General features: G+C 36.4%; 1 protein-coding gene across 6 annotated transcripts in view; it reads right to left on the reverse strand.

Moving 5' to 3' along the window:
* Nucleotides 1–25,684, reverse strand: part of LOC136883564 (rRNA N6-adenosine-methyltransferase ZCCHC4) — a 155,760-nt gene that overhangs the window by 93,696 nt on the left and 36,380 nt on the right. For all 6 annotated transcript variants that reach the window (XM_067155968.2, XM_068229939.1, XM_068229936.1 and 3 more), the window contains exon 5: nt 6,953–7,190. In XM_067155968.2, the coding sequence (XP_067012069.2) occupies nt 6,953–7,190 (238 nt within the window). The remainder of the gene's footprint in view (nt 1–6,952; nt 7,191–25,684) is intronic.

Genomic DNA, 25,684 nt, shown 5'->3' on the forward strand with positions numbered 1-25,684 from the left:
ATAGAAAAGGCAAGGAGTGGGAAGGAAGCAACAGTGGCCTTAATTAAGGTACAGTCCTGGCCTGGTATGAAAATGGGAAACCATGGAGAACCATCTTCAGGGCTGCCGACAGTGCCGAATGCAAGTTCAGAACTCTGCATCAGTTCATAACTACAGTAGAAGTCTGTTATAGCGAGATTTCATAATGGCGAAAAATTTACTCGCTATAGCAGATTGTCGTTATATCAGATTTTTTTTGTAAAAGTCGGGAAAACCCCCATGCACATTAAAATAAGTATGAAATAGAAATCAGTTTGTTCAAAACTTGCGTTTTCGCAGATAATATCCACACTACGGCTTACTTGTGTGTTTTTCGAAATCCGATACTAAGTGAAATCGTGTGTTTAATTTCATTCTGAAAATATATAGGCCTATATTACCACATTTCTCCAAATCCAAGACGACCCCCACTTTTTCCTTCAAAATTTTTTTATCAGGCTTAAAAAGTGCTTTGTAAAATCATATAAATGTCTTTCTTATACAGTACGCATTTTAGACTATTTGTAGACGCCAAGCATTGGCTTTAGTTATGCCATATTTTTTTTGCGGCCGTACAATTATGCTTTATTTCAGCGGGTTTAATAACCATTAACTTAAAATTGGCATCATAATATCAAAGGGAACTCGTTGAAAGTTTGCTGGCAATACACATTCCATGCGTCTCTACAATACGACGATCCATCAGGAGAATATTCTTGCTTACTATAAAACTGTTACTTTCACTCAGGTGCTACACGCACGTCTTGCTTGCCGGATTCGGCCAACTTCAGCGACTAACGATGTACAAATAGGTCGTAATTGCGGACTTTGAAAGTCAGCAAATATGTTGGTAGATGGTCCGCCTAGTCAATACTATTTATTTATTTACCTTTCACCTTAACCGTAACTTTGAAAGTTAACGAACGAGTTTATTGCACCGCGGTATGACAATTCTGCCCTTACATTTTTGTGCACATACCTCACAATTTCATCTTCGACTTCTTTAAAGTGTCCTTGTTGCGGGCCACTGATACATTTTTTATGCAGTACGCATTTTTAAGCTATCTTTGTCTTTACGGCAACGCCGAATATTGGCTTTAGTTAGGCCTATGCCATATTTTCTTGCGGCTGCACAATTATTATACATTTCCGAGTGTTTAATAGCCATTAACTTAAAATTGGCATCATAACATAGACGAGAACCTGTTGAAAATTTGCCGGCAATACCTGTTCCACGTATCTTTACAATACGGCGATTCATCATGAAAATATTCCTGCTGTCTATAAAACTTAATTCTACTAAGCGTCGGGTACAGCAAAAGCGTTATAACTCTGCTACTGAGTAGCCGTGGCCATTCTAAGAATTTGAAGTCTCGCATGTTTTGATGCCATTCTGCAGATTTGAGAAACATTTTTTTCTTTTTCTTTTCTAAGAGGATAATATAATGTCATTCTCTCTTCACTATTTCGTTACACAAAGGCATTGTACAACCGGTCGCCGCGGCTAGCGTTTATTGTCAATGAGTTTTCGGTGAAAAAAAAAAAAACCCAGCCTCGTTACAGCATTACCGTAGTTGCCAGTGGTGTTCATTACTATCAGGCCGCGAATGCAAAGCGAACCTTGCTTGATTTTTCTCATGAGATTCTGAGGGAAAAAAAAGTCGTCTTGGATTCGGAGAAATATGGTATCACTCCAGAGGCTTCTGTGGCAAACATTTCAATTTACTTCTTCAAACGGCATCACCTAACTTAAACGTATTTGTATCATGAAAACCTACTAGAAACGCATATAGAGAAATGATAACCTCCTCGCTAAAAACTGACATGGGAATAGCTTTCCGAAATTTAACTAGACGCGAAGAAATATAAATTATTATTGCTATGGGCTTTACGTCGCACCGACACAGATAGGTCTTATGGCGACGATAGAAGAAATATAAATTATCCTCTGAAATCAGTGATGTACCCTGCCATATCTTGAGGTGTATCACATTCTTACTTAATTTCAGTATATGGTATACCATTAAAATTAAGCGATCGTTTACTTCAGACTTTATTTTTAACAAGTTAACAACTGCTATCGGCCGCGTTATTTGCGCATTTATTACGAAAACGTGTTATCCTCGTTCATTTCGAATTTTCTTTAGAGAACAGCAGTCGACGGGTATTACTAATCGACTCCAATATCGCCTTTGAATGTTGACGAGAGAGCTCGCAAATGCACATAGATCGAAAATTATACCGTACCGAATATGATCGATCGCTTTTTGTGGCAAATGTTTCAGTTTTGTTATTCAAACAGCGTCACCTATCCTAACTTATCTGTACTGTATGTATGATGAAAACATACTTCAAGCGCCAGTAGAGAAACTATAACCTTCTCGCAATAAATTGACATGATAGTAGCCTTTCCGTAATTTACGGGACGCGAGAAAATATAAACTAACCTCGTAATCAACGATACACTCTGCCATATCTTGAGGTGTAGGCCTATCCCATTCTTACGTAATTGCGGTATTTAGCATTAAAATTAAGCGATCGTTTATACAGCGTTTATCTTTAACGAGTTAACAGCGGTTATCGGACACGTTATTTACGCATTTATACGAAAACATGTTCTCTTCTTTCACTTTCCTTGCGTAAGAGCAGTCGACGGGTATTACTAATAGACTCCGACATTGCTTTCAAATGTCGGCGAGAGAGCTCGCTGGTGGGCATAGCGAGAAAACGATTCAGTACCGAAGATAATCGATCGCATGCAGTACAATGACTGCGTGCATAAATATCGGCAACGGAAAATATCGAGCGCGCAAAATCGCTCGTAATAACGGATGCATCAGTGATTGGGATCTCACTGTAACCGAAGGATAATACACAGTTTAACATAGGAATTTTGAAAGGACAGACAAAAGTTACCGTTATAACGGGGTTCTCATTATATGCCGTGCTCGCTATAGTGGATTCTACTGTATTGAACTTTACATTTGAATACAAATGCTCAGTGTAATCTGACACCAAAAAAGGTGGTAGGACTATTAAACCTGACAATGAATCGGATAAGAAAGACAGACATGGTTATGGAGGGTGTAACAATCTAATCGTAGACTTATTCTGTATGGGTTATTGTGTTGTCATCGAAAGTTTGAGTTTAATCTACAGTACATTAGAGTATTCCAGTCTCCTGGCCGGTCGATCAATTGTTCAATGTATGTTCAGTGTGTTCCTTTCAGAACATTTCCAGAAGTTGGAGACTTCTAGACAATCTGTCGAACAGTATATTGAGCTGACGGCCGATAAGCCAGGTAGTTAGTCTTGTCTTGTGATGGTGAATGACCAGTGTGAGGATTTGTTAACATCTGTACTCATTAGAATCGACTGTAAACTACTTCAGTGCATTTTTCTTAACAGTGTTAGAATGTTTTTCTATAATTGTGTATAACTGTGTAGTCGTTAAGCAGACTGAGTTGGAACTGTGCATTGTAAGCAATAGACTCAGTGACAGTAAAGTGGTTTTACAATGAAGAAGGGAAAGTATCTCGTGATATATATTTACACCAAATAAAATCACACTGAGAACAATAGCTTTTCGCCACTTATCTGAACCTCCTACGTGGCCGACATGTCGATGACAGGTACAATAACTAGTATTAAATAAATGTGATGGATCTAGCAATAAGCATTAAAAGCCTGTGAGATCAAAGAGCTAGTTAAAACCCTGAAAGTGATAGGAATATGTAATACAACAGATCAGAGTGGGACAATCTTTTCTTATTATGTAATTTGCTCCTGACTTTCTATAAACACTTGATTTAATACCTCTAAAGAAATATGTACATATAGCAAACAAATGGAAAGCAGTGACTTCCTATGTATGCACATCTAGATACTCATACAAGAAATGTTTGGCTACAGTCTTTGCTAGCAGATTTTGGACCCATGTGTTTCTTTTGTATTACATCTACGTGTGCTTACAAAGTAAGTCATTGCTCTCCATTTGTTTCTTGCTCTTGTTAGCTTTCTTACCTTACCCTAAACATGCTGTCACTTCTTCCAGTAATAAATAGTGACAAACCATAAACCCATATATGAAAAGAATTTTAAAAAACTAATCCATCTGATAGTTGCCCCTAGTACAGAAAAATAATGATTAGCTCATATGAACAATATTTAATTACTTTATCTTTAATGAATGTAGGTTCCCGGGACTCATTGTCATTTATTAAAATAAATAAATATCATATCTGGATTAAAGCCGTCAGTTCTTTCAAGAGTGCTTGTGATCGTTCCGGTGTCTCTATTAATGTTCAGAAAACCAAAGCATTTTTTTTTTTTTTGCAAGATGCTTTACGTTGCACCAAAACAGATAGGCCTTATGGCAACGATGGGACAGGAAAGGGCTAGGAGTGAAGGAAGCGGTCATGGCCTTAATTAAGATACAGTGGTGTGCGAATGGCGAACCATGGAAAACTATCTTCAGGACTGCTGACAGACAGTGGGGTTCAAACCCACTATCTTCTGAGAACCAAAGTACAGTAAAACCTCGTTAATTCAAAGTTGTTGGGACGCAAAAATCGGACTTCAAATTATGTGATTTCAAATTAACCGCCAACTCATAATTCAGAAATACCAACCCTTACCACGTCACAAAATATTCTAAGACCCGTTATTGCATGCAATTAACCTTGATTCACAGTTTAAACCTTTCAAATGCCATGGAAAAAAAGAAAAAACTATTTCCTAAATGTATCCAACAAGGTGCATTTACAGTATTCAAATAATGCACTTGGATAACTCACTAACAAACATAACCTCATGCGACACACAAAAAAAAAAAAAAAAAGAAGGCATGATTTAAAGACGAGGAGAAATGTATGCTGGCTCCCCCGTGCAAGTGCTTTATTCAATGGATTACTGTAGTATATGCATTTTAGATGTGCTGTACTTGCACGGAAAGTATCCAATGCCCTTAAAAGATCATGGCTTACCGAACTAAATAAAAAACAATTACGATTTCACTCGAACTTAGCAAATATGAAGCACACTGTAGACACACTGAAGTGAGTGAAAGTGCGGAAAGCTACCCCTGCACGTTCCGGAAGACGCGTTCTATCATGACGTGGATAAATTTTTAATTTAAAAGTCTGAATTTTGGTAATGGGACCGACATTGTTCTTCTAATGACAAATTATCCATATTTCGAATTAAACAATTTAAATAACGTGCAAAACCATACCTCATGTTTCTGGGAATGAGAGCTTCTTCAAATTAGGTAGGATTTTTAATTAACCGATTTCAAACTATAGAGGTTCTACTGTACTCGCAGAGCTTGCACACGGGCCGAACCTTCCAGCTTTCAATATCTCCATTGCTGATACTCCACTGAAGCAGGTCGACCACTTTTCATATCCATGAAGTATTCTCTCAGTGAATGCTAACTGCTCACAAGATGTGGATAGGAGAATTGGTGCTGCCCACTCAGCATTTGGACGTTTATCCCATCGTATTCTACAATGCATCATGGTTTACCATGTTGTTATCATATAAACACTGCTTTATGGTTGTGAAACTTGAACCGTCTACCGTCAGGATATAAAAAAGCTAGAGCGCTTCCATCTGCAAAAACGTAGATTAATCTCGACCATCAAATGGGAGGACCATATCACCAACCTTGCAGTTCTTGACAAAGTGCATGCTATAAGCATTGGCCTCCATCTCAGATGGAGAGGGCACGTCCGTTGCATGAGTGAAACCGCTTCCTTGTCAACTCCTGTATGGGGAACTCTGCTCCGGCACAAGAGCTGGAATTAACTCAATCCTGGAATACGCTTGCTGAGAACTATAGACTTTGGTGCCACGCTGTTCCTACAGCAGTTACAGTGTTTGAAGAGGATAAACGACAAGCACAGAAGCTTTGTCAAGCTCATCCTCGCCCTCCCTCAGCCGTAACATGTGATCTGTGTGGGCGTACGTTTCATGCCAAGATTGGGCTACTAAGTCATATGAAACATATTCACAAAGCATTGCGAGTGTGAAAATGTAAACTGGTAAAGAATACGTTTACTCGAATACGAGTTGTAGCTGATGACGATGATATATTTATGAGTCTAAAAAAAGCCGGTCTTTCATCCAATTTTTAATTGGGTTTCATCAGGCATGTGAAGGTCTGCTGATGTTTCTTAAAGAATTTCTATTGTTACTGCTGCTGACAGTAGGTATAGAAATTATTCAAGGAATGTCAGCAGACCTTCAAATGCTTTACCCTGATGAAAGCCAATGAGACTTATTTTAATAAGTATTTTATTTATTGTTTAGATGCAAGCAAGGTTTGACTTGACTCAAAATTGAAACTGTCAACAATCAGGCAGACTTTCTCTTTCCTATTTATTGGGGGAAAAGCGAAAATCCAATACATATATGGCATTTCAGGTCAGGGAGTGCAGATCGTGTCTAACACTCCCCAGTAAATATTTCATCACAGTCTACTATGGTCTGGATGATGATGTCTGGGATGTTTTTAAATCTCAGAAAACACAGTGTTGTACATTTTCCACCGACTCGCTGTTCACTTCCATCATTATAATACATTCAGTGAAAATTATTCATTATAAGAGAGAGCTCTTGGTACTATGAAGAATCCTACCTCCTACCTCTGCCGCTCAAGTTGACCGTGCGGTTAAGAGCGCACAGCTGTGAGCTTGCATCCGGGAGCTAGTGGGTTCGAACCCCACTGTTGGCAGCCCTGAAGATGGTTTTCCGTGGTTTCCCATTTTCACACCAAACAAATGCTGGGGCTGTACCTTAATTAAGGCCATGGCCATTTCCTTCCCACTCCTAGCCCTTTCCTCTCGCATCGTCGCCATAAGACCTCTCTGTGTCGGCACGACGTAAAGCAAATTCTAAAAATAAATAATAAAAAAATAAAAAAACCACCTACCTCTCATATCCTCTTGAACACTGGGATTCAACTGGCGATGTAGTTTCTGGATCTCTTTGATGGTGTGCGAGAGGGGTTCAATTCGGCCACCGAATGGAGGGTCCATCACCATCATCATACCTTCACCTCCATTAAGACCGAGATATTCCACGAACACGTTCTTCGATGAATCTCCATGGAAGAAATGGTTGTTGAAAGAATTAAACCAACAAAATTCTTGAGGACTTGAGAAACTGAGCTAAAACCAAGCAAAGGATAATGATGAAGACTGTACATTCCAACAATGGGCATAGGATGTAAAGCAGAAGCAGACATTCCTGAACTTTCATTGAGACATTACTTCTTATATTATCGTCTTAAGACCATTTAAGATTTACTGATGTCAAGTTGATTTGTGCACTATTGGTACATTCTTTAGTTTAATGCTGCCTGTTTTGTTGTATGTATGTCACCTTACACATCTCATCTTAAAACCTTAAAAACTTCAATTATTATGTTTAATATATTTTAATTATCTTTTATTAAGTGCTAAGTGTATTGTGAATTTGTATAACATCCTACACTTAGTGTGGAGAAGCAGTGAGCTTGCCTGTGTTGTCCTACCGTTGTAAATGTTAGCTGCACTTTGCTTGATTTTTGTTTTTTGCTAGTGGCTTTACGTCGCACCGACACAGATAGGTCTTCATAAAAGGAAAGAAAAATTCCACCTAATCAATACATTTATTTTCTTGTAAACTATTACAATCTAGGACCGGTTTCGACCCTTCATAGGTCATCCTCAGCTATATCAGAATCACATTTGCATTTCTATCTTATACCTCTGAAAGACCTTCATGATGTATTGTTTCATAATTTTTCAGTGAAAACTTATCTAAAAACTTACAAATTTCTAAGCGTTGTGTTAAAATTAAAAATTAAAATTACAAAACTTTGTCTATTATATACATGCCCTTGGGCTGACAGAATGCATCCTTGGGTTGATTAAGCACATATCTTAAGTATTGCTTATTCTGTTGAATCGAAACCCTTTTATACTTATGTACAATCGTGAATAGACTATCAGTAAAATTTGATAAATAAAGCTTGCGTGATAATTATAATAAAATATCATGTTACATCTTTATACCTTATTGCTGGAGTGATATTATTTTAGGCAAAATATAAATGCGTGTTGACCTCTATAAAATATTTTTACATAAACACACTAATGTACTTTAAAGTCTAATCATTGTACTTTAAAGTCTAAAATACTTATTGCTTGGATCTTGCGTTGTTATGTGATAAAATATTATAACAATTTGTCTTGTACAACATCAGATATTGATAATGTTTGAATATGCCATGTATGGTTGGCTTTTAAACCTAATGATTAAATGTCAGTTCCTTCTTGCATAAAATTACAAGTTTCATATTATGTTGATTATGTATTGTATAAAACATAAATGTCTATTAAATTGAATGCTTATCATTTACTACAGAAGTTTTAAAAACACTTGAATGTCTAGTAATATATTCAGTGTGTTTAGTGACACTGAAACGTGTTGGCCTTGATTCTTGCGTTATATTTCCATAATTTGCCTTTTCTTATATATGTCGAATGTTGAACTTTATAGGTTCCATTTGTATATCTGTGAAATGGATCAATATAAGCTTGATACGTGTTAAATTATGGAATATATGTATGATTCAGTTCTGGCCTAACTTCTGGAGTTTTCTCCCATCAAATGCCGTAAGACTGTGGTGGTTCCTTTCCCTTTTTTTAAGGCTGGTAAAGTCTGTAAGCCAAAATGAATGAAGTGAGTTAGATTTCAATAGAAGTGTAATATTGTGTGAATTTGTAAAGCCTGAATTAATTTACTTACTGCTGGATGTTTGAAATGCAAGTTTCTTGGCCGTTTGACGAGTAATGTACCTCGTACTGATGGTTCTAGTGTTGTCTGTTGTGAGAGGGGCGGAGGGATAAGTAGGGGAGGTTGTTACGCGTGTATGGGCGGAGTCACTGAGGTTCGCTGTCTGCGCCGTGGCTTGTGTATGACGTCGTCTGTTGACTATTTTGACGTAGTCGTTTTTTAAGATAGGAACGATTTTATTGAACAAAATATTAGTTTTTTCGGATAACTCATTTATGTTATAATTAGGATTTGCATACTGATCTAGTGTTATATATAATTCTTCACTTATATTAAGCAAAGGACCTTTAGGTTCTACATTTAATATTTTTAAATCGTTATTTATGTCCGTAAAATTGTGCTTATATTCATGCATATGTTGCCCTATTGCCGAGAAATGATTATGCCTAATTGCGTTTACGTGCTCATTATATCTAGTCGTGAAATTCCTGCCTGTACGCCCCACATAACTTGTTAAACAGTTGTTACATTCCATTCGGTAGACTCCTGATTGAAGATATTTGTTACTACTATTTACTGATTTGCTATTATATATGACATGCCTATTATTTTGTGTAGTCTTAAATGCTATTTTAATGTTATGCTTCCTCAGAACATTGGTTAGTGAATATACGCCCGTATTATTGAAAGTGAAAGTTGCGTAATTTTTTCTGGGTTGATCTGTTTTCGTCAGAGTGGTGTTGGGTCGTGATTTGAACTTACGAATGATGGAATTAACCATTTCTTTTCTATAACCATTTTTTTGAGCTATTTCGTGAATTAGTTGTAGTTCATCTTTGAGATCTGCTTTTGACATCGGTATATTAAACGCTCTATAAATCATACTTTGATATGCTGCTTTTTTATGTGGATTAGGGTGATTAGAATCTATTTTTATGGTGTTTATTGTATGTGTAGGTTTCCGGTAAATTTTGAAGGTGAGATGTTTTTCGTGTCTAGTAACCGTTAGATCTAGGTAATTTAGTTGACCGTTACTCTCAGATTCCTTGGTGAATTGTATACATGTATCTATGGCACTTATTTTATCCAATATTGCATTTTCGTTCGTTGTTCTGTTGTCGATGATGACGAATACATCATCCACAAATCTGCACCAGAAAGATATTCCTTCAATTTTACTAAATGCAGTATGTTCTAGGTAGTCTAAGTATATATCTGCTATTATTCCGGAGGCGGGTGATCCCATAGGTAGACCTGTTTGTTGATAAATTGTATAGTGAAATTTAAAGAAATTGTTATTGACTGCAAATTTGAGTAATATCATAAATTCCTCAATTTCCAATGTGCTTAATTTACTATATGTTTTGAGATTAGTTCTGATTATGTTTAAGGTTTTGTCAATGGGGATATTTGGATACATATTTGTTACATCATAGGAGGCTATGGAATGATATTTATCTAACTTAAAGTTCTTTGTTTTGTTGCAAAAATCTATGGAATTTCGTATGCTCTTATTAGCCTGAAAGGAATAGTGATTTTTTAGAAATTTCTGAATAAATTTAGAGAGATTATATGTGGGACTAGATCTATAATTTACTATGGTTCTCATAGGGGTATTTTCTTTGTGAATTTTGGGAAGAGCTTTAGCATTCGGTAACTGGGGGTTCATTATTATTAAGCTATTTGCTTCTGCTTCGGTGAGTAAAAAACGTGTGTTCTTAAGCAAGTTCTTTAGGTTTCTTTGTACTGTAATTGTGGGGTCTTTACGTATTGTACGGAATGTGTTATTATTGAAACATTCTTTTGTTTTTTGAATGTATATATCTTTGTTCATAATTACCGTTGTGTTCCCTTTGTCGGCTTTTGTTATCAGGAGATTATCACGTTTGACCTTTTCTTTTAAGCTATTAATGTGTGTTTTGTCCATTTTATTGCTATTAGATATGTTTTCTTGTATTCTGTTGATGTACTGCGGGAGTTTTTTTACAATATCGTGTCTAACTTCTTCACGTATTTCATGCGGAATTCTCTGTATGGCTAATTCTGTTTCTGCTATTGCGGTGGTAACGTTCTGTAGTATTGAGGCGTTATTCCAGTTATGTTTTGGACCTTTGCTTAAAATTTCATACTCTGCTTTACTGAATATTGTATCTGTGAGATTTTTTAATGGTGGGTAAAATTGGTGCATTCTATCTCCTGTGGACTGAGCTAAGTTATTATTTTCTGCAAGGTGAGTCACCTGTTTTTCTTTCTGAGTTCGTTTCAAGGTTTCTAATTTCTTGTCTAGGGTGTTCTGTTTTTTTATGGCTAGATGTTCAATTTTCTCATTCGTTACATGTTGGAAGTGATCCCAATAGCTAAGTGGTAGCTCTTGGGATACTTTCAAATGTAAAGGGTATAGTATATTATTCAAGTGTTGTTTTTTACGATAAAAAAATTTTATTTCAGTTTTTATCCAGATTTTATTGGTTTTCTTTAAAGTGTCACGTGTCTGTCTTGTGTTTCTATGTTTGTTGTTATATTTAGTTAAAAACTTTGGAATTAGGTCATGAGCGAGGCATTCTTTCAAAAATGCTATGTTCTTAATTGTATTCATTAATTTAATTCTGACATTCCTATATTTATATGCTTGACTCTTTGCCTGGTTGGCGTTAACATCTTGATTTATGAATTTCATTTTCCGTATTGACATTTACCAATCTTCATAAAAGGAAAGAAAAATTCCACCTAATCAATACATTTATTTTCTTGTAAACTATTACAATCTAGGACCGGTTTCGACCCTTCATAGGTCATCCTCAGCTATATCAGAATCACATTTGCATTTCTATCTTATACCTTTGCCAACCAGGCAAAGAGTCAAGCATATAAATATAGGAATATCAGAATTAAATTAATGAATACAATTAAGAACATAGCATTTTTGAAAGAATGCCTCGCTCATGACCTAATTCCAAAGTTTTTAACTAAATATAACAACAAACATAGAAACACAAGACAGACACGTGACACTTTAAAGAAAACCAATAAAATCTGGATAAAAACTGAAATAAAATTTTTTTATCGTAAAAAACAACACTTGAATAATATACTATACCCTTTACATTTGAAAGTATCCCAAGAGCTACCACTTAGCTATTGGGATCACTTCCAACATGTAACGAATGAGAAAATCGAACATCTAGCCATAAAAAAAACAGAACACCCTAGACAAGAAATTAGAAACCTTGAAACGAACTCAGAAAGAAAAACAGGTGACTCACCTTGCAGAAAATAATAACTTAGCTCAGTCCACAGGAGATAGAATGCACCAATTTTACCCACCATTAAAAAATCTCACGGATACAATATTCAGTAAAGCAGAGTATGAAATTTTAAGCAAAGGTCCAAAACATAACTGGAATAACGCCTCAATACTACAGAACGTTACCACCGCAATAGCAGAAACAGAATTAGCCATACAGAGAATTCCACATGAAATACGTGAAGAAGTTAGACACGATATTGTAAAAAAACTCCCGCAGTACATCAACAGAATACAAGAAAACATATCTAATAGCAATAAAATGGACAAAACACACATTAATAGCTTAAAAGAAAAGGTCAAACGTGATAATCTCCTGATAACAAAAGCCGACAAAGGGAACACAACGGTAATTATGAACAAAGATATATACATTCAAAAAACAAAAGAATGTTTCAATAATAACACATTCCGTACAATACGTAAAGACCCCACAATTACAGTACAAAGAAACCCAAAAAACTTGCTTAAGAACACACGTTTTTTACTCACCGAAGCAGAAGCAAATAGCTTAATAATAATGAACCCCCAGTTACCGAATGCTAAAGCTCTTCCCAAAATTCACAAAGAAAATACCCCTATGAGAACCATAGTAAATTATAGATCTAGTCCCACATATAATCTCTCTAAATTTATTCAGAAATTTCTAAAAAATCACTATTCCTTTCAGGCTAATAAGAGCATACGAAATTCCATAGATTTTTGCAACAAAACAAAGAACTTTAAGTTAGATAAATATCATTCCATAGCCTCCTATGATGTAACAAATATGTATCCAAATATCCCCACTGACAAAACCTTAAACATAATCAGAACTAATCTCAAAACATATAGTAAATTAAGCACATTGGAAATTGAGGAATTTATGATATTACTCAAATTTGCAGTCAATAACAATTTCTTTAAATTTCACGATACAATTTATCAACAAACAGGTCTACCTATGGGATCACCCGCCTCCGGAATAATAGCAGATATATACTTAGACTACCTAGAACATACTGCATTTAGTAAAATTGAAGGAATATCTTTCTGGTGCAGATTTGTGGATGATGTATTCGTCATCATCGACAACAGAACAACGAACGAAAATGCAATATTGGATAAAATAAATGCCATAGATACATGTATACAATTCACCAAGGAATCTGAGAGTAACGGTCAACTAAATTACCTAGATCTAACGGTTACTAGACACGAAAAACATCTCACCTTCAAAATTTACCGGAAACCTACACATACAATAAACACCATAAAAATAGATTCTAATCACCCTAATCCACATAAAAAAGCAGCATATCAAAGTATGATTTATAGAGCGTTTAATATACCGATGTCAAAAGCAGATCTCAAAGATGAACTACAACTAATTCACGAAATAGCTCAAAAAAATGGTTATAGAAAAGAAATGGTTAATTCCATCATTCGTAAGTTCAAATCACGACCCAACACCACTCTGACGAAAACAGATCAACCCAGAAAAAATTACGCAACTTTCACTTTCAATAATACGGGCGTATATTCACTAACCAATGTTCTGAGGAAGCATAACATTAAAATAGCATTTAAGACTACACAAAATAATAGGCATGTCATATATAATAGCAAATCAGTAAATAGTAGTAACAAATATCTTCAATCAGGAGTCTACCGAATGGAATGTAACAACTGTTTAACAAGTTATGTGGGGCGTACAGGCAGGAATTTCACGACTAGATATAATGAGCACGTAAACGCAATTAGGCATAATCATTTCTCGGCAATAGGGCAACATATGCATGAATATAAGCACAATTTTACGGACATAAATAACGATTTAAAAATATTAAATGTAGAACCTAAAGGTCCTTTGCTTAATATAAGTGAAGAATTATATATAACACTAGATCAGTATGTAAATCCTAATTATAACATAAATGAGTTATCCGAAAAAACTAATATTTTGTTCAATAAAATCGTTCCTATCTTAAAAAACGACTACGTCAAAATAGTCAACAGACGACGTCATACACAAGCCACGGCGCAGACAGCGAACCTCAGTGACTCCGCCCATACACACGTAACAACCTCCCCTACTTATCCCTCCGCCCCTCTCACAACAGACAACACTAGAACCATCAGTACGAGGTACATTACTCGTCAAACGGCCATGAAACTTGCATTTCAAACATCCAGCAGTAAAATAAATTAATTCAGGCTTTACAAATTCACACAATATTACACTTCTATTGAAATCTAACTCACTTCATTCATTTTGGCTTACAGACTTTACCAGCCTTAAAAAAGGGAAAGGAATCACCACAGTCTTACGGCATTTGATGGGAGAAAACTCCAGAAGTTAGGCCAGAACTGAATCATACATATATTCCATAATTTAACACGTATCAAGCTTATATTGATCCATTTCACAGTTATACAAATGGAACCTATAAAGTTCAACATTCGACATATATAAGAAAAGGCAAATTATGGAAATATAACGCAAGAATCAAGGCCAACACGTTTCAGTGTCACTAAACACACTGAATATATTACTAGACATTCAAGTGTTTTTAAAACTTCTGTAGTAAATGATAAGCATTCAATTTAATAGACATTTATGTTTTATACAATACATAATCAACATAATATGAAACTTGTAATTTTATGCAAGAAGGAACTGACATTTAATCATTAGGTTTAAAAGCCAACCATACACGGCATATTCAAACATTATCAATATCTGATGTTATACAAGACAAATTGTTATAATATTTTATCACATAACAACGCAAGATCCAAGCAATAAGTATTTTAGACTTTAAAGTACAATGATTAGACTTTAAAGTACATTAGTGTGTTTATGTAAAAATATTTTATAGAGGTCAACACGCATTTATATTTTGCCTAAAATAATATCACTCCAGCAATAAGGTATAAAGATGTAACATGATATTTTATTATAATTATCACGCAAGCTTTATTTATCAAATTTTACTGATAGTCTATTCACGATTGTACATAAGTATAAAAGGGTTTCGATTCAACAGAATAAGCAATACTTAAGATATGTGCTTAATCAACCCAAGGATGCATTCTGTCAGCCCAAGGGCATGTATATAATAGACAAAGTTTTGTAATTTTAATTTTTAATTTTAACACAACGCTTAGAAATTTGTAAGTTTTTAGATAAGTTTTCACTGAAAAATTATGAAACAATACATCATGAAGGTCTTTCAGAGGTATAAGATAGAAATGCAAATGTGATTCTGATATAGCTGAGGATGACCTATGAAGGGTCGAAACCGGTCCTAGATTGTAATAGTTTACAAGAAAATAAATGTATTGATTAGGTGGAATTTTTCTTTCCTTTTATGAAGATTGGTAAATGTCAATATGGAAAATGAAATTCATAAATCAAGACAGATAGGTCTTATGGTGACGATGGGATAGAAAAGGCCTAGGAGGTGGAAGGAAGCGGCCGTGGCCTTAATTAATGTGTTCTTTGTACCTTATAGCGGTCAAACATAAAAGATATTCGGCAATGGGAGAACATATGGTTGAAATGAGTAATAAATTTACAGACATTTCCAATAACATGAAATTATTACATTCGACCAAAAAGGGAAAACTGATGAATATTTTGGAAAATTTAGAAATTTACCTTACACAAAAATGTAATTCTGAATCAAGTTTAAATGAGAAAAGTACAGAAGACAACCCATTGTTTAGGCTAGCATATAATCATTTAAGGAACAAAAAGAAGAAGAAAAGAAGAAAAACTTGAAGATCCTAAATTTGTATAGTGTTCTCATTCAGTTCAACCAAAATTGTATGTATTGATCATTTTTATAATATTTCATAAGTTCTCTTTACTCTTTGATATGATGTATTGGGACACAATACTCCTTCAAATTGTAAAACAAAAGATTGTGTCATATTGTGTTATTCTTTGATCTAACCACTGATGAAGGGAATGGTTGAGATTTCCCGAAACATGTATGGTTTAATTAATAACGTTTCTTTCATTTAATGAGTGTATTGATCAAGGCGGATTTAAGTAAACTATTATAAATAGTTATATTATACAAGCCTCCTTGGCTCAGACGGCAGTACGCCGGCCTCTCACCACTGGGTTCCATGGTTCAAATCCCGGTCACTCCATGTGAGATTTGTGCTGGACAAAGTGGAGGCGGGACAGGTTGTCTCAGAGTACTCCAGTTTTCCCTGTCATATTTCATTCCAGCAACACTCTCCAATATCATTTCATTTGTCTTTCATTAATCATTGCCCCAGAGGAGTGCGACAGGCTTCGGCAGCAGGCACAATTCCTATCCTCATTCCATTCCTGACCCGGTCGAATGACTGGAAACATGCTCTGGATTTTCATTTCAATATGTTTGTGCTATCTGTTTCATGTTAAAATTAGGATTCAATTTCTGATCTATTCCAATACAAAGTGTTATGAGTATGTTCATCTGGGCACCTTTAGATGCTGAGTGCAAGACTGTTAAATCTTGGTCTATTGTAGTCAACATAGGTTAAAATCATTCTCATATGCATAGTCATCGCCAAATATCTAATTTTTCTTTTGCATTTGTGTGTTCAAGGTAATGTGGTATGAAGTTTCTTCCGGTTTGACACCTATAAGTTGTTTTGCATTGCGCACATTTACATTGATAAATTCTTGAATTTTAATATCCATTGTTTTGTGTAATTCTATGGTGATTGTATACTATTTGACTATTGGAGTTAATTGTTTGGAATGCTATTTCATAGTTGTGTTTTATGAAGATATTAGTGCTTTGACAAATACAGTAAAATACCAGTACTGGTATAACAAAATTTTGGGGACCTCTGAAATTAATTTTTTATACTGAAATTTTGTTATACTGAAATTTTGTTATACTGAAATAAGTCAATGCTTAAGAACTCACCTAGTATTATATCCGTTAGTTAATGTTATTTTTAGGGGCAGAACTACGAGGTCATCTGCCCTGTTATATCAGTTGCAGGATCTATATAACTTCAAAATACCATAATAATAATAATAATAATAATAATAATAATAATAATAATAATAATAATAATAATAATAATAATACAGTCACAGTAATGATAGATGTTTTCATTTTATCAGCAAGTCTACACATTGTTCCAGAACCTCATTTTTTGAAAAAAACTGTGATTTTCTTCTGAACAGATCCAGACACAAAAGCTCGTACCAAATAGTCACCAACCACTGCACATGAATTTAAAACAGATTCTGGCACATCACTTTGCGACACAAGAAAATCTTGAAGGCTACGTGCCATGTTTGTTGCCTGCTGAAGAGTCAAGCTCTGTCGATCACAATCATTTTGGGGGTTGTCTTCCTCTTCCACCTCATCACATGGATCTCTATCATTCATAATGTCCTCCACAATTTCCTCATTGGTGATTTCTTTGTGGACTATTACATCACTATCTACACTGGTGTAGTCGGTAAGACTTACCGTAGATGGCACATCCAACGTTGTACACAAACGCTTCCAATTTTCCTCGGTTTCCACATCATCCAACACTTCACTTTCTGCGATGTCTTCTGTAAAAATCACTCCAGCTTTTCTAAAGCAGTTTGTGATGTCTGCATTCAGGGATTTCCATGCAGCATTAAACATCTGCATTGCTCTCAATATGTTGATATTAATGTCTCTATTCGTGGCACTGTTGCACAGCATTCGACGGACCACACAAGCTCGGTAATGCCGCTTTACTGTATGAATTGAACCCTAATCCAGCAGCTGCAGAATTGAAGTTGTATTTGGAGGCAAAAATAAAACTTTTACATGCTCCAAATGGCGAGGCACACAATTATGAGAAGAGCAATTGTCCAATAATAGAAGAATTCTCCTCTTTTCGGCCTTCATCCGATGTTCCAAGTCCAACAAGCACTCTTTGAATAGCACAGATGTCATCCATGCCTTAGAGTTGTGCCTGTATTCACAGGGCAGATGTTGCACCCCCTTGAAGCACCTTGGCTTCCCAAACTTCCCAATTATGAGAGGCTTCAGTTTGTCTGTCCCTGTGGAATTGGTGCACTAAAGAGCCGTGATACGTTCTTTTGAACGTTTGCCCCCAAAGCACTTATTTTCCTTAAAATCAAGGGTTTTGTTCAGCATTAGTTTATAAAATAACGCAGTTTCGTGTGCATTATAAATGTCTGCCGGCGAATATTCCTTCAAGGCATCCGTTAGTCTCCAGCCGCCATGAAGACGGAACTTCCTGCGGGGCATCGTTAGCTTCACCATTTATAATTCTGTGGGATATGCCATATCTCTCCCGGAACCTATGAAGCCAACCAGCACTACCCATAAACTCAGGTGACCCAAGTGAACGTGCGAAAGATCGCGCATGCTCACATAACAGTGGGCCATTTATTGGAATGATTTTACTCGGCATTTCCACAAACCACATATAGACGGCTTGGTCCACCTTTTCTTTTTTTTTTTTTTGCGTCGCACCAACACAGATAGGTCTTATGGCGACGATGGGACAGGGAAGGGCTAGGAGTGGGAGGGAAGCGGCCGTGGCCTTAATTAAGGCCTGGTGTTTGCCTGGTGTTAAAATGGGAAACCATGGAAAACCATTTTCAGGGCTGCCGACAGTGGGGTTCGAACCTACTATCTCCAGAATACTGGATACCGGCCGCACTTAAGCGACTGCAGCTATCGATCTCGGTAATCCACCTCCTTGTAGTTGGCTGTCCTGATCTTACGCTGTGGACCTAGGGCATCAGCATCAATGTTTGCCTCTATCTTACTTTTCTGTTTAAAAAAAATAGAAAGTGTTGACGGGCTAACGCCATACTTCTTTGCTACATCTCCTTTCTTTCCGCCTTTCTCTACTTCCGCAAGTATTTTACGTTTTTAACTCAACGAAAACTGCTGTCGCTTCTGCTTATCCATTTGCGATGATATGAACTTATTTATTTAACGAAATGCACACGAACTTTGCAAGTTTAATGATATAACCTTAACAGAAATACGTTGCTTTGCGAATTAAATACGAAGAAATATGAAATGCATGATGCGACGAAACTGCCGCGTTCATTGGTGGATTACAAACATCGCGATCCAACACAGCCAATAGTGTGACGTCTTACATTGGTTGATGGGCGAAGCCTATTGCCTACACAAAGCGTAGCGTTCATTAGTGGATTGCAAACTTGGCGCTCCTACTCAGCTAATAGAGTGACATCTTACACTGGATGACGGGCGAAGCATATTTATTTATTTAATAGCGCACAAATGTGCATTAAAAGAAAAATACATTAATCTTTCGCATATTCTAGTGAAGATTTTGTTCTCTTGTTGCACTTGCTGAAATGATAGCGATCGCAATGTTTATCACACAACATACACACACAATGTAGGGACGGTTCATGAAAGCCTGATCGCCGGCATAGACGATGGTGAAACCCATGTACCGCCAGCCTATTCAAAGCACTTCTCATGTCATTATTTGGACCGGTCCAGCTGCAGTCAATCATAGCATCAGTTGAGTAAAAATCCAGGCTGATTTCTGCTTGTTTTCTCTTTCTCTCTTGGAGAAATTCTTCTTGCTGCGTATGTGAAAGCTGCATTCTTATTTTCAAATCTTCCAGTTAAAAAGTTTCTTTGGATAATTCATATGCAAGAGTAGAGTATCTAGAAGAATTCTGGACCAGCTTTTCGAGAGAAGAATTCTGGACCAGCGGCAGCCACTGCGCATGCCCCGTGCGCTTCACTCCCTGAAGGGGCCTCTCACTTGGCAAGGCGTGTGTGGAATGTTAACTACACATACTGCAAGGTCTTAATGTGAGAGGTAATTAATTCTTGAAAGGTGTGGGGGGGCAAGGTGCTGTGACTGGATTTTGCTGGAGTAGCTTTCACTGCCTAAGGGGGTCAACCACATGTAGAATGAGGACAACACACTCAGAGATCTTTATGTAAGAGGTAATTAATTTTCTTGAAAGGTTACTCTTGTGGCCAAGGTACAGTAACTATGTGGCAACTGGATTTGCTTTAATAGGTCACTTGCTGGTGAAAGCTGAACAGGATGTTAGTTTATGTTAAAAAAAAAAAAATGATCCCTCACTCCTCTCTTACTGGAGGGGTGAGGGGGAAACACTAAGGAGTGCTACAGTGCAGCTGTTACTAGGCAAGATCCGCTTTCTAACTTGTTGAAGGTTATCTCTGTCACGAACAGGATGTTTTTTTGTAGGTTGTAATTTTGAGTGAAGGTGAACTAGTGACAAGTCCAGCCTACTGGTGAGGAGTGAAGGTGGTGGCAGGGAGTATTTAAGGAGCAGAGCGCAACATGAAAACTATCATCTAGTTGGAAGAGTTCTCTACTACTACTTTTCTTTCCTCTTCAGTAAGTGTAAGTTTATTTAGTTTGATAATTTTAAAAAGATATAACAGTTTCAACAGAATGGATATGTTAATGAAATTAAACAAAATTGCTAAGGCACCACAATTTCATAATAGAAAGTTAAGTGAGTTGCAACTTAACCATCCATTTAAGGTTAAAGCGCTGAGAGCGGTAGAAACAAGATTTGGGAGGAAAATAATCGTTGATATAGAAGGGGAAGATGAGGAGACTGTGAGTGTTTTCCTGCCGGCGCAATTCTCAAAACTTACAGCAGAAGAAATAGAAGAAATAAATTCTTTAAAAAACAACTTGAAAATGATGTACAGAGGCATGGAGAGGGGCTACCATCAAGTGTGCTTCCTACAGTAGAATGTCATCAGTTACGACATCTATTTTAACTAAGTAAGTATGCAGAGAGTATTTTCGTTCTTAATGTAACTTTTTTTTTTCGCCGTATTCGCATAATTGTTTTGTTAATTGAAAATAGTATGTGGTGTTGTCTTTTCAGGTCCGAGGTGGTAATATGATGAAGTGGAAGAAAGTTGAGATTAAACCAGGAACTGAACATCAAGCATATCCAAGCATACAGAGTCGTCGTCTTCAAGTACATCGAGAGGAGGATGTGGTCGCTACTTCACAGCCTGTTGAAGATGAAGCGGGACAACTGAGCGCACAACAAGAACAAGAAGTGAGTGCTAATTGTATTGAACTATGGAACAGAGGAGGTTCTCTTTTCAGTTATACAGTATATGTGACGAACCTGAGTAAAGCTTACGAAAGCCAGCAGGAAGTGACAGCTGCTGCAGTGCGATTTCTTTTGAGTGAACTTTCAAGTAATGAACATTTTCTTTTATTTCTTGGCTATAATACATTCGAAGAAATTTATAAAATTGAATTTTCCTTTTCGTCACAAAATTCAAATAACATTTCCTATTACCGTAATACATTGCTAGGGAAGCTTCAGGAGGAGTTTCCTAGCGAAGCTGTACACTGTTCACGCGATGCAGAAGGTAGTGACCTAGCTCGATGGTTATACTGTGTAATGACGGATTGTACATTCTTGATAAGTCGATGCTACAGCAACTGCTGGACTTGTCTTGAGATTGCTGAAAAATTTAGCACCAAATCGTAATTTTTTTTTGTAGTCATGGAGTATCCTTCGAGCAGCAAACGTAGGAAACTAGACATTAATTTACAGACAGATGAAGATGCGGGTAGAATGCAAACTCATTTTGATAGAGCGTTTGAACGCATTCGCGCGTTTATGAGGGAGGTAAATGGATCAATACTAATTTCATATCGGTTCGAACCTAGCGACGAGCGAGAAGAAGCTCAGTTCAAGCTGATTGAAAATCTTAACGAGCTAGAGGAAATGCGTAATCAGATGTTAGAAATTTATTTTCACGCTCGCGCTGTTAATGGACTAACTTTTCAGATAGAAGATTTGTCTGCTTTCCAGTGTAAACAAATCGAGGAAGCTTTTCGGCGCAGAGTGTACACACTAGCGGTGGTAAATGTTAACAATGATTTCTTACTCCCCGAAGAGTTCCTAGATAAATCTTACGTGTGGTTTAATAAATACGTGAAGGAAGCACTCAAGACACAAGCATTAAAAGTAAATACCGTTCTCTGCACACAACATGTCCTTCACGATAAAATCGATAACAATTATTTTCATTCAAGGAACGCTGAAATTACTGACGGTACTAATTTAAGAGAATGGTACAACGAACATGTAACGAGACCGATTCTGAAAAAATTATCAGAGTTCGAGGCTCGTGATTCGGGATGGTCTCTGCTACGAATTCGCGAATTGCGGATAAACATTAATAAAAATGTAGGTTTTCACGTGGGCAAGTCGCCAACTAGTCTAACGTTGCCTACAGCAATTCGAAACAAGAAAGCAGTTATTAATCTGCGGAACACACGAGATGCTTGCTTTGCGTGGAGTGTAGTTGCTGGCTTAGTTCCAGCTAAACATCATGTAGATCGCATTTCTTCTTATCCACATTATAATGCAATTTTAAATTTAAAAGACATACCAATCCCGATGGAAATGAGATACATGAGAAAATTTGAAGATCAAAACGAAATCTCCGTGAATGTATTCGGAGCGCAGTATGACGAGAACAACTGGGTGTGCATAGGACGGAATGATGACAAAAAAGAGTTTACTCTTGTACCTTTGTACATTTCACATAAAACATGTGAAAAGATCGTAGATCTTCTAATGCTTCAGATTGGCGACAGTGAGAAGTATCACTTTTGTTTGATTAAGAATCTTCCACGTCTTGTGCGCTCATCTCTTACGAAGAGCCATAATAGAATTTATATTTGCAGACGGTGTTTGTCTTACTTTTCTAATAAGGAAAAATTAGCTTTGCATACTAATAACTGTATACAATTTCCGGTGGGCAAAAGTATAATGCCTTCGGATAGCGAACGGCTAGTGTACTTTACCGAGTATAAGGTTAAAGAGCCAGTGCCTTTTATTGTGTATGCTGACACAGAATGCATACTGAAACCTGTGTCTACTTGTTTTCCAAGTGATGTCACCTCACATTCAACTCCAATTCACGAACATGTGCCATACAGCGTAGCATATTATTTACACTGTAGTTTTGACAGAGATTTGTGCTCTTTCAAACTCTATCGAGGTAGTGATTGTGTAAAATGGTTCATAGATGAGATGTATAACTTGGTGGACACGCTTGCGCCCTATTATTTTGATACGAAACCAATGTTAGCATTAACTGTTGAGCAAGAAAATGAATTTCTTTCGTCTACATTATGTCACATATGTGAGAAGGAAATTGCAGATAATGAAATTAAAGTTCGCGATCATTGTCATTTAACGGGTGTTTACAGGGGATCAGCACATCAATTGTGTAACTTACAGTATCGTAAAATTTCTATCTTGCCGGTAGCATTCCATAATTTGACAGCCTATGATGGTCATTTCATAATTAGAGAACTGCATAGGAAGGGAGGGGATGTTGTGACAAATCTCAGAACGAACATTAAACTATTAGCAGTGAACATGGAACGATACAAAGGATTTTCAAACTTTATACGTTATAACCAAAGACAGTGTGTTGAACTAAGATTTATAGACACTTACAACTTTATTCCTTTTTCGCTGGACAAAATGTCGCTATTACTTAGCGACGAGTCAAAGCTTGTAACGAGACGGTATTTCACCGATGATTTACAGTTTAAACTCGCTTCTCGGAAAGGGATATTTCCATACGAATATGTTACTAGTATGGAGGTGTTAGACGACACTAGTTTACCGTCAAGGAGTTCATTCTTTAGCTCTTTAAAGGGTGAAACTGTTTCGGAAGAAAACTACGCGTTTGCTCAGCTTATTTGGAATAAGTTTAACTGTAAATCGTTGGGTGAATATTCTGATCTTTACTTGAAAATCGATACTTTACTCTTGGCCGATGTATTTGAAAACTTTAGATTGAGTGGAAAAGAGACATATGGTATTGATGCCGCTCATTTCTACACGGTACCGTCTATGGCATGGAGTGCTATGAAGAAAATAACAGCTGTCCAGCTAGAATTACTTCAGGATATCGACATGCTGCAGTTTTTCGAACGCTCCATACGCGGTGGTAATGTGCAATGCGTTACGCGGCATGCAGTAGCAAATAACAAGTACATGTTAACATACGATGAGTCCAAACCGGAATCATACATAATGTACTTTGACGTGAACAATTTGTATGGATTCGCTATGCAACAGTTTCTTCCAACGGGCGGCTTTCAATGGGTCGAAAACGTTGAGAATTTAGACATTATGAATGTAGGAGATGAAGCAGATGTTGGGTTTATGGTAGAAGTTGATTTAATCTACCCGCTAGAACTTCATGATAAACATGCCGATTATCCATTGTGTCCTGAAAAATCTACGAAACTAATGAGCACTCTTTACAACAAGGAACGGTATGTTCTTCATTATAGGCTATTAAAACAGTGTGTAGAGTTAGGTATGAAAGTAGCTCACATTTACAGAGCGATTCAGTTTAATCAGAGCGCATGGTTAAAATGCTACATTGATTTGAACACAGAGAAACGAAAGTTAGCAAAAAATGAGTTCGAGAAAAGTTTCTATAAATTAATGAATAACGCAATTTTTGGTCGTTCATTAATGAACGTAAGGAAGCTGCGCGACGTCAGATGGGTCACACAGTGGAAGGGACGTTATGGTGCTGGTACGTTGATCTCAAGAGCAAACTTCAAACGTCGTATTATAGTAGACGAACAGTGTATGGTTATCGAAATGAAGAAACTTCAAATTCATCACAATCAACCGGTTTACCTCGGTGCTACAATTTTAGATTTGTCAAAAATGAAAATGAACGATTTTCACTACAACGTTATTTTGAGAAACACAGAATCAAACTCACAACTACTCTACACTGACACCGACAGTTTAATATACAATTTTTCATTTGATATCTATGAGTTTATGAAGGAAAATTCAGTTTTGTTTGATACAGGAAATTATGATGAAAATAATCCTTTCCAAATTGAAAGAAAAAATTCAGGTGAAATAGGTTTGATGAAGGATGAAAACGGTGGAAGTATTGTTGAAGAATTTGTAGGTTTGAGACCAAAGATGTATGCTATTAAGTTGTGTGAAAAAGAGAAACCTACATGTAAAGCTAAGGGTGTCAAAAAAAATGTTGTCGATCACCTTACAATTGATCAGTATAGACGTTGTCTGTATGAAGGTGAACAAGTGACCAAACTACAAGTGTGCATTACTTCCAATTCTCATTCTGTGTTCACGGTTCGTCAATACAAACTAGCACTCACAGCTAATGATGACAAAAGGTACATCACTGATAACAAAATTAATACATTACCATTTGGACATTACAGTCTTGCAGAGAAAAGAAGTATAACTAATGTATAGCTATCTTGCAAAGTAGGTTTGCTTTTTTTGTGAACACCTCCTCCACTTTGTCATCAGTTTACTCCTCTGTATGTAAAATAATGTAATTTTCTCTGAAGGTGAATATTAAGTAATAAGAGGAGAAGCTCCTATGATTACTTTAATCATTTTTATTTTAGAGAAACTTTTGTTTCATTCTGTAATTAATTAAAGAAAAAAAAAATGTAATCTTATAGAATTTCAAACTAGATAAACATTTCACTCGCTGTTTCTTTTCATTCAATGTATTGTACTGTATT

This window comes from Anabrus simplex, chromosome 1 (assembly GCF_040414725.1).
Source record: "Anabrus simplex isolate iqAnaSimp1 chromosome 1, ASM4041472v1, whole genome shotgun sequence".
In the NCBI taxonomy this organism is placed as follows: Eukaryota; Metazoa; Arthropoda; class Insecta; order Orthoptera; family Tettigoniidae; genus Anabrus; species Anabrus simplex.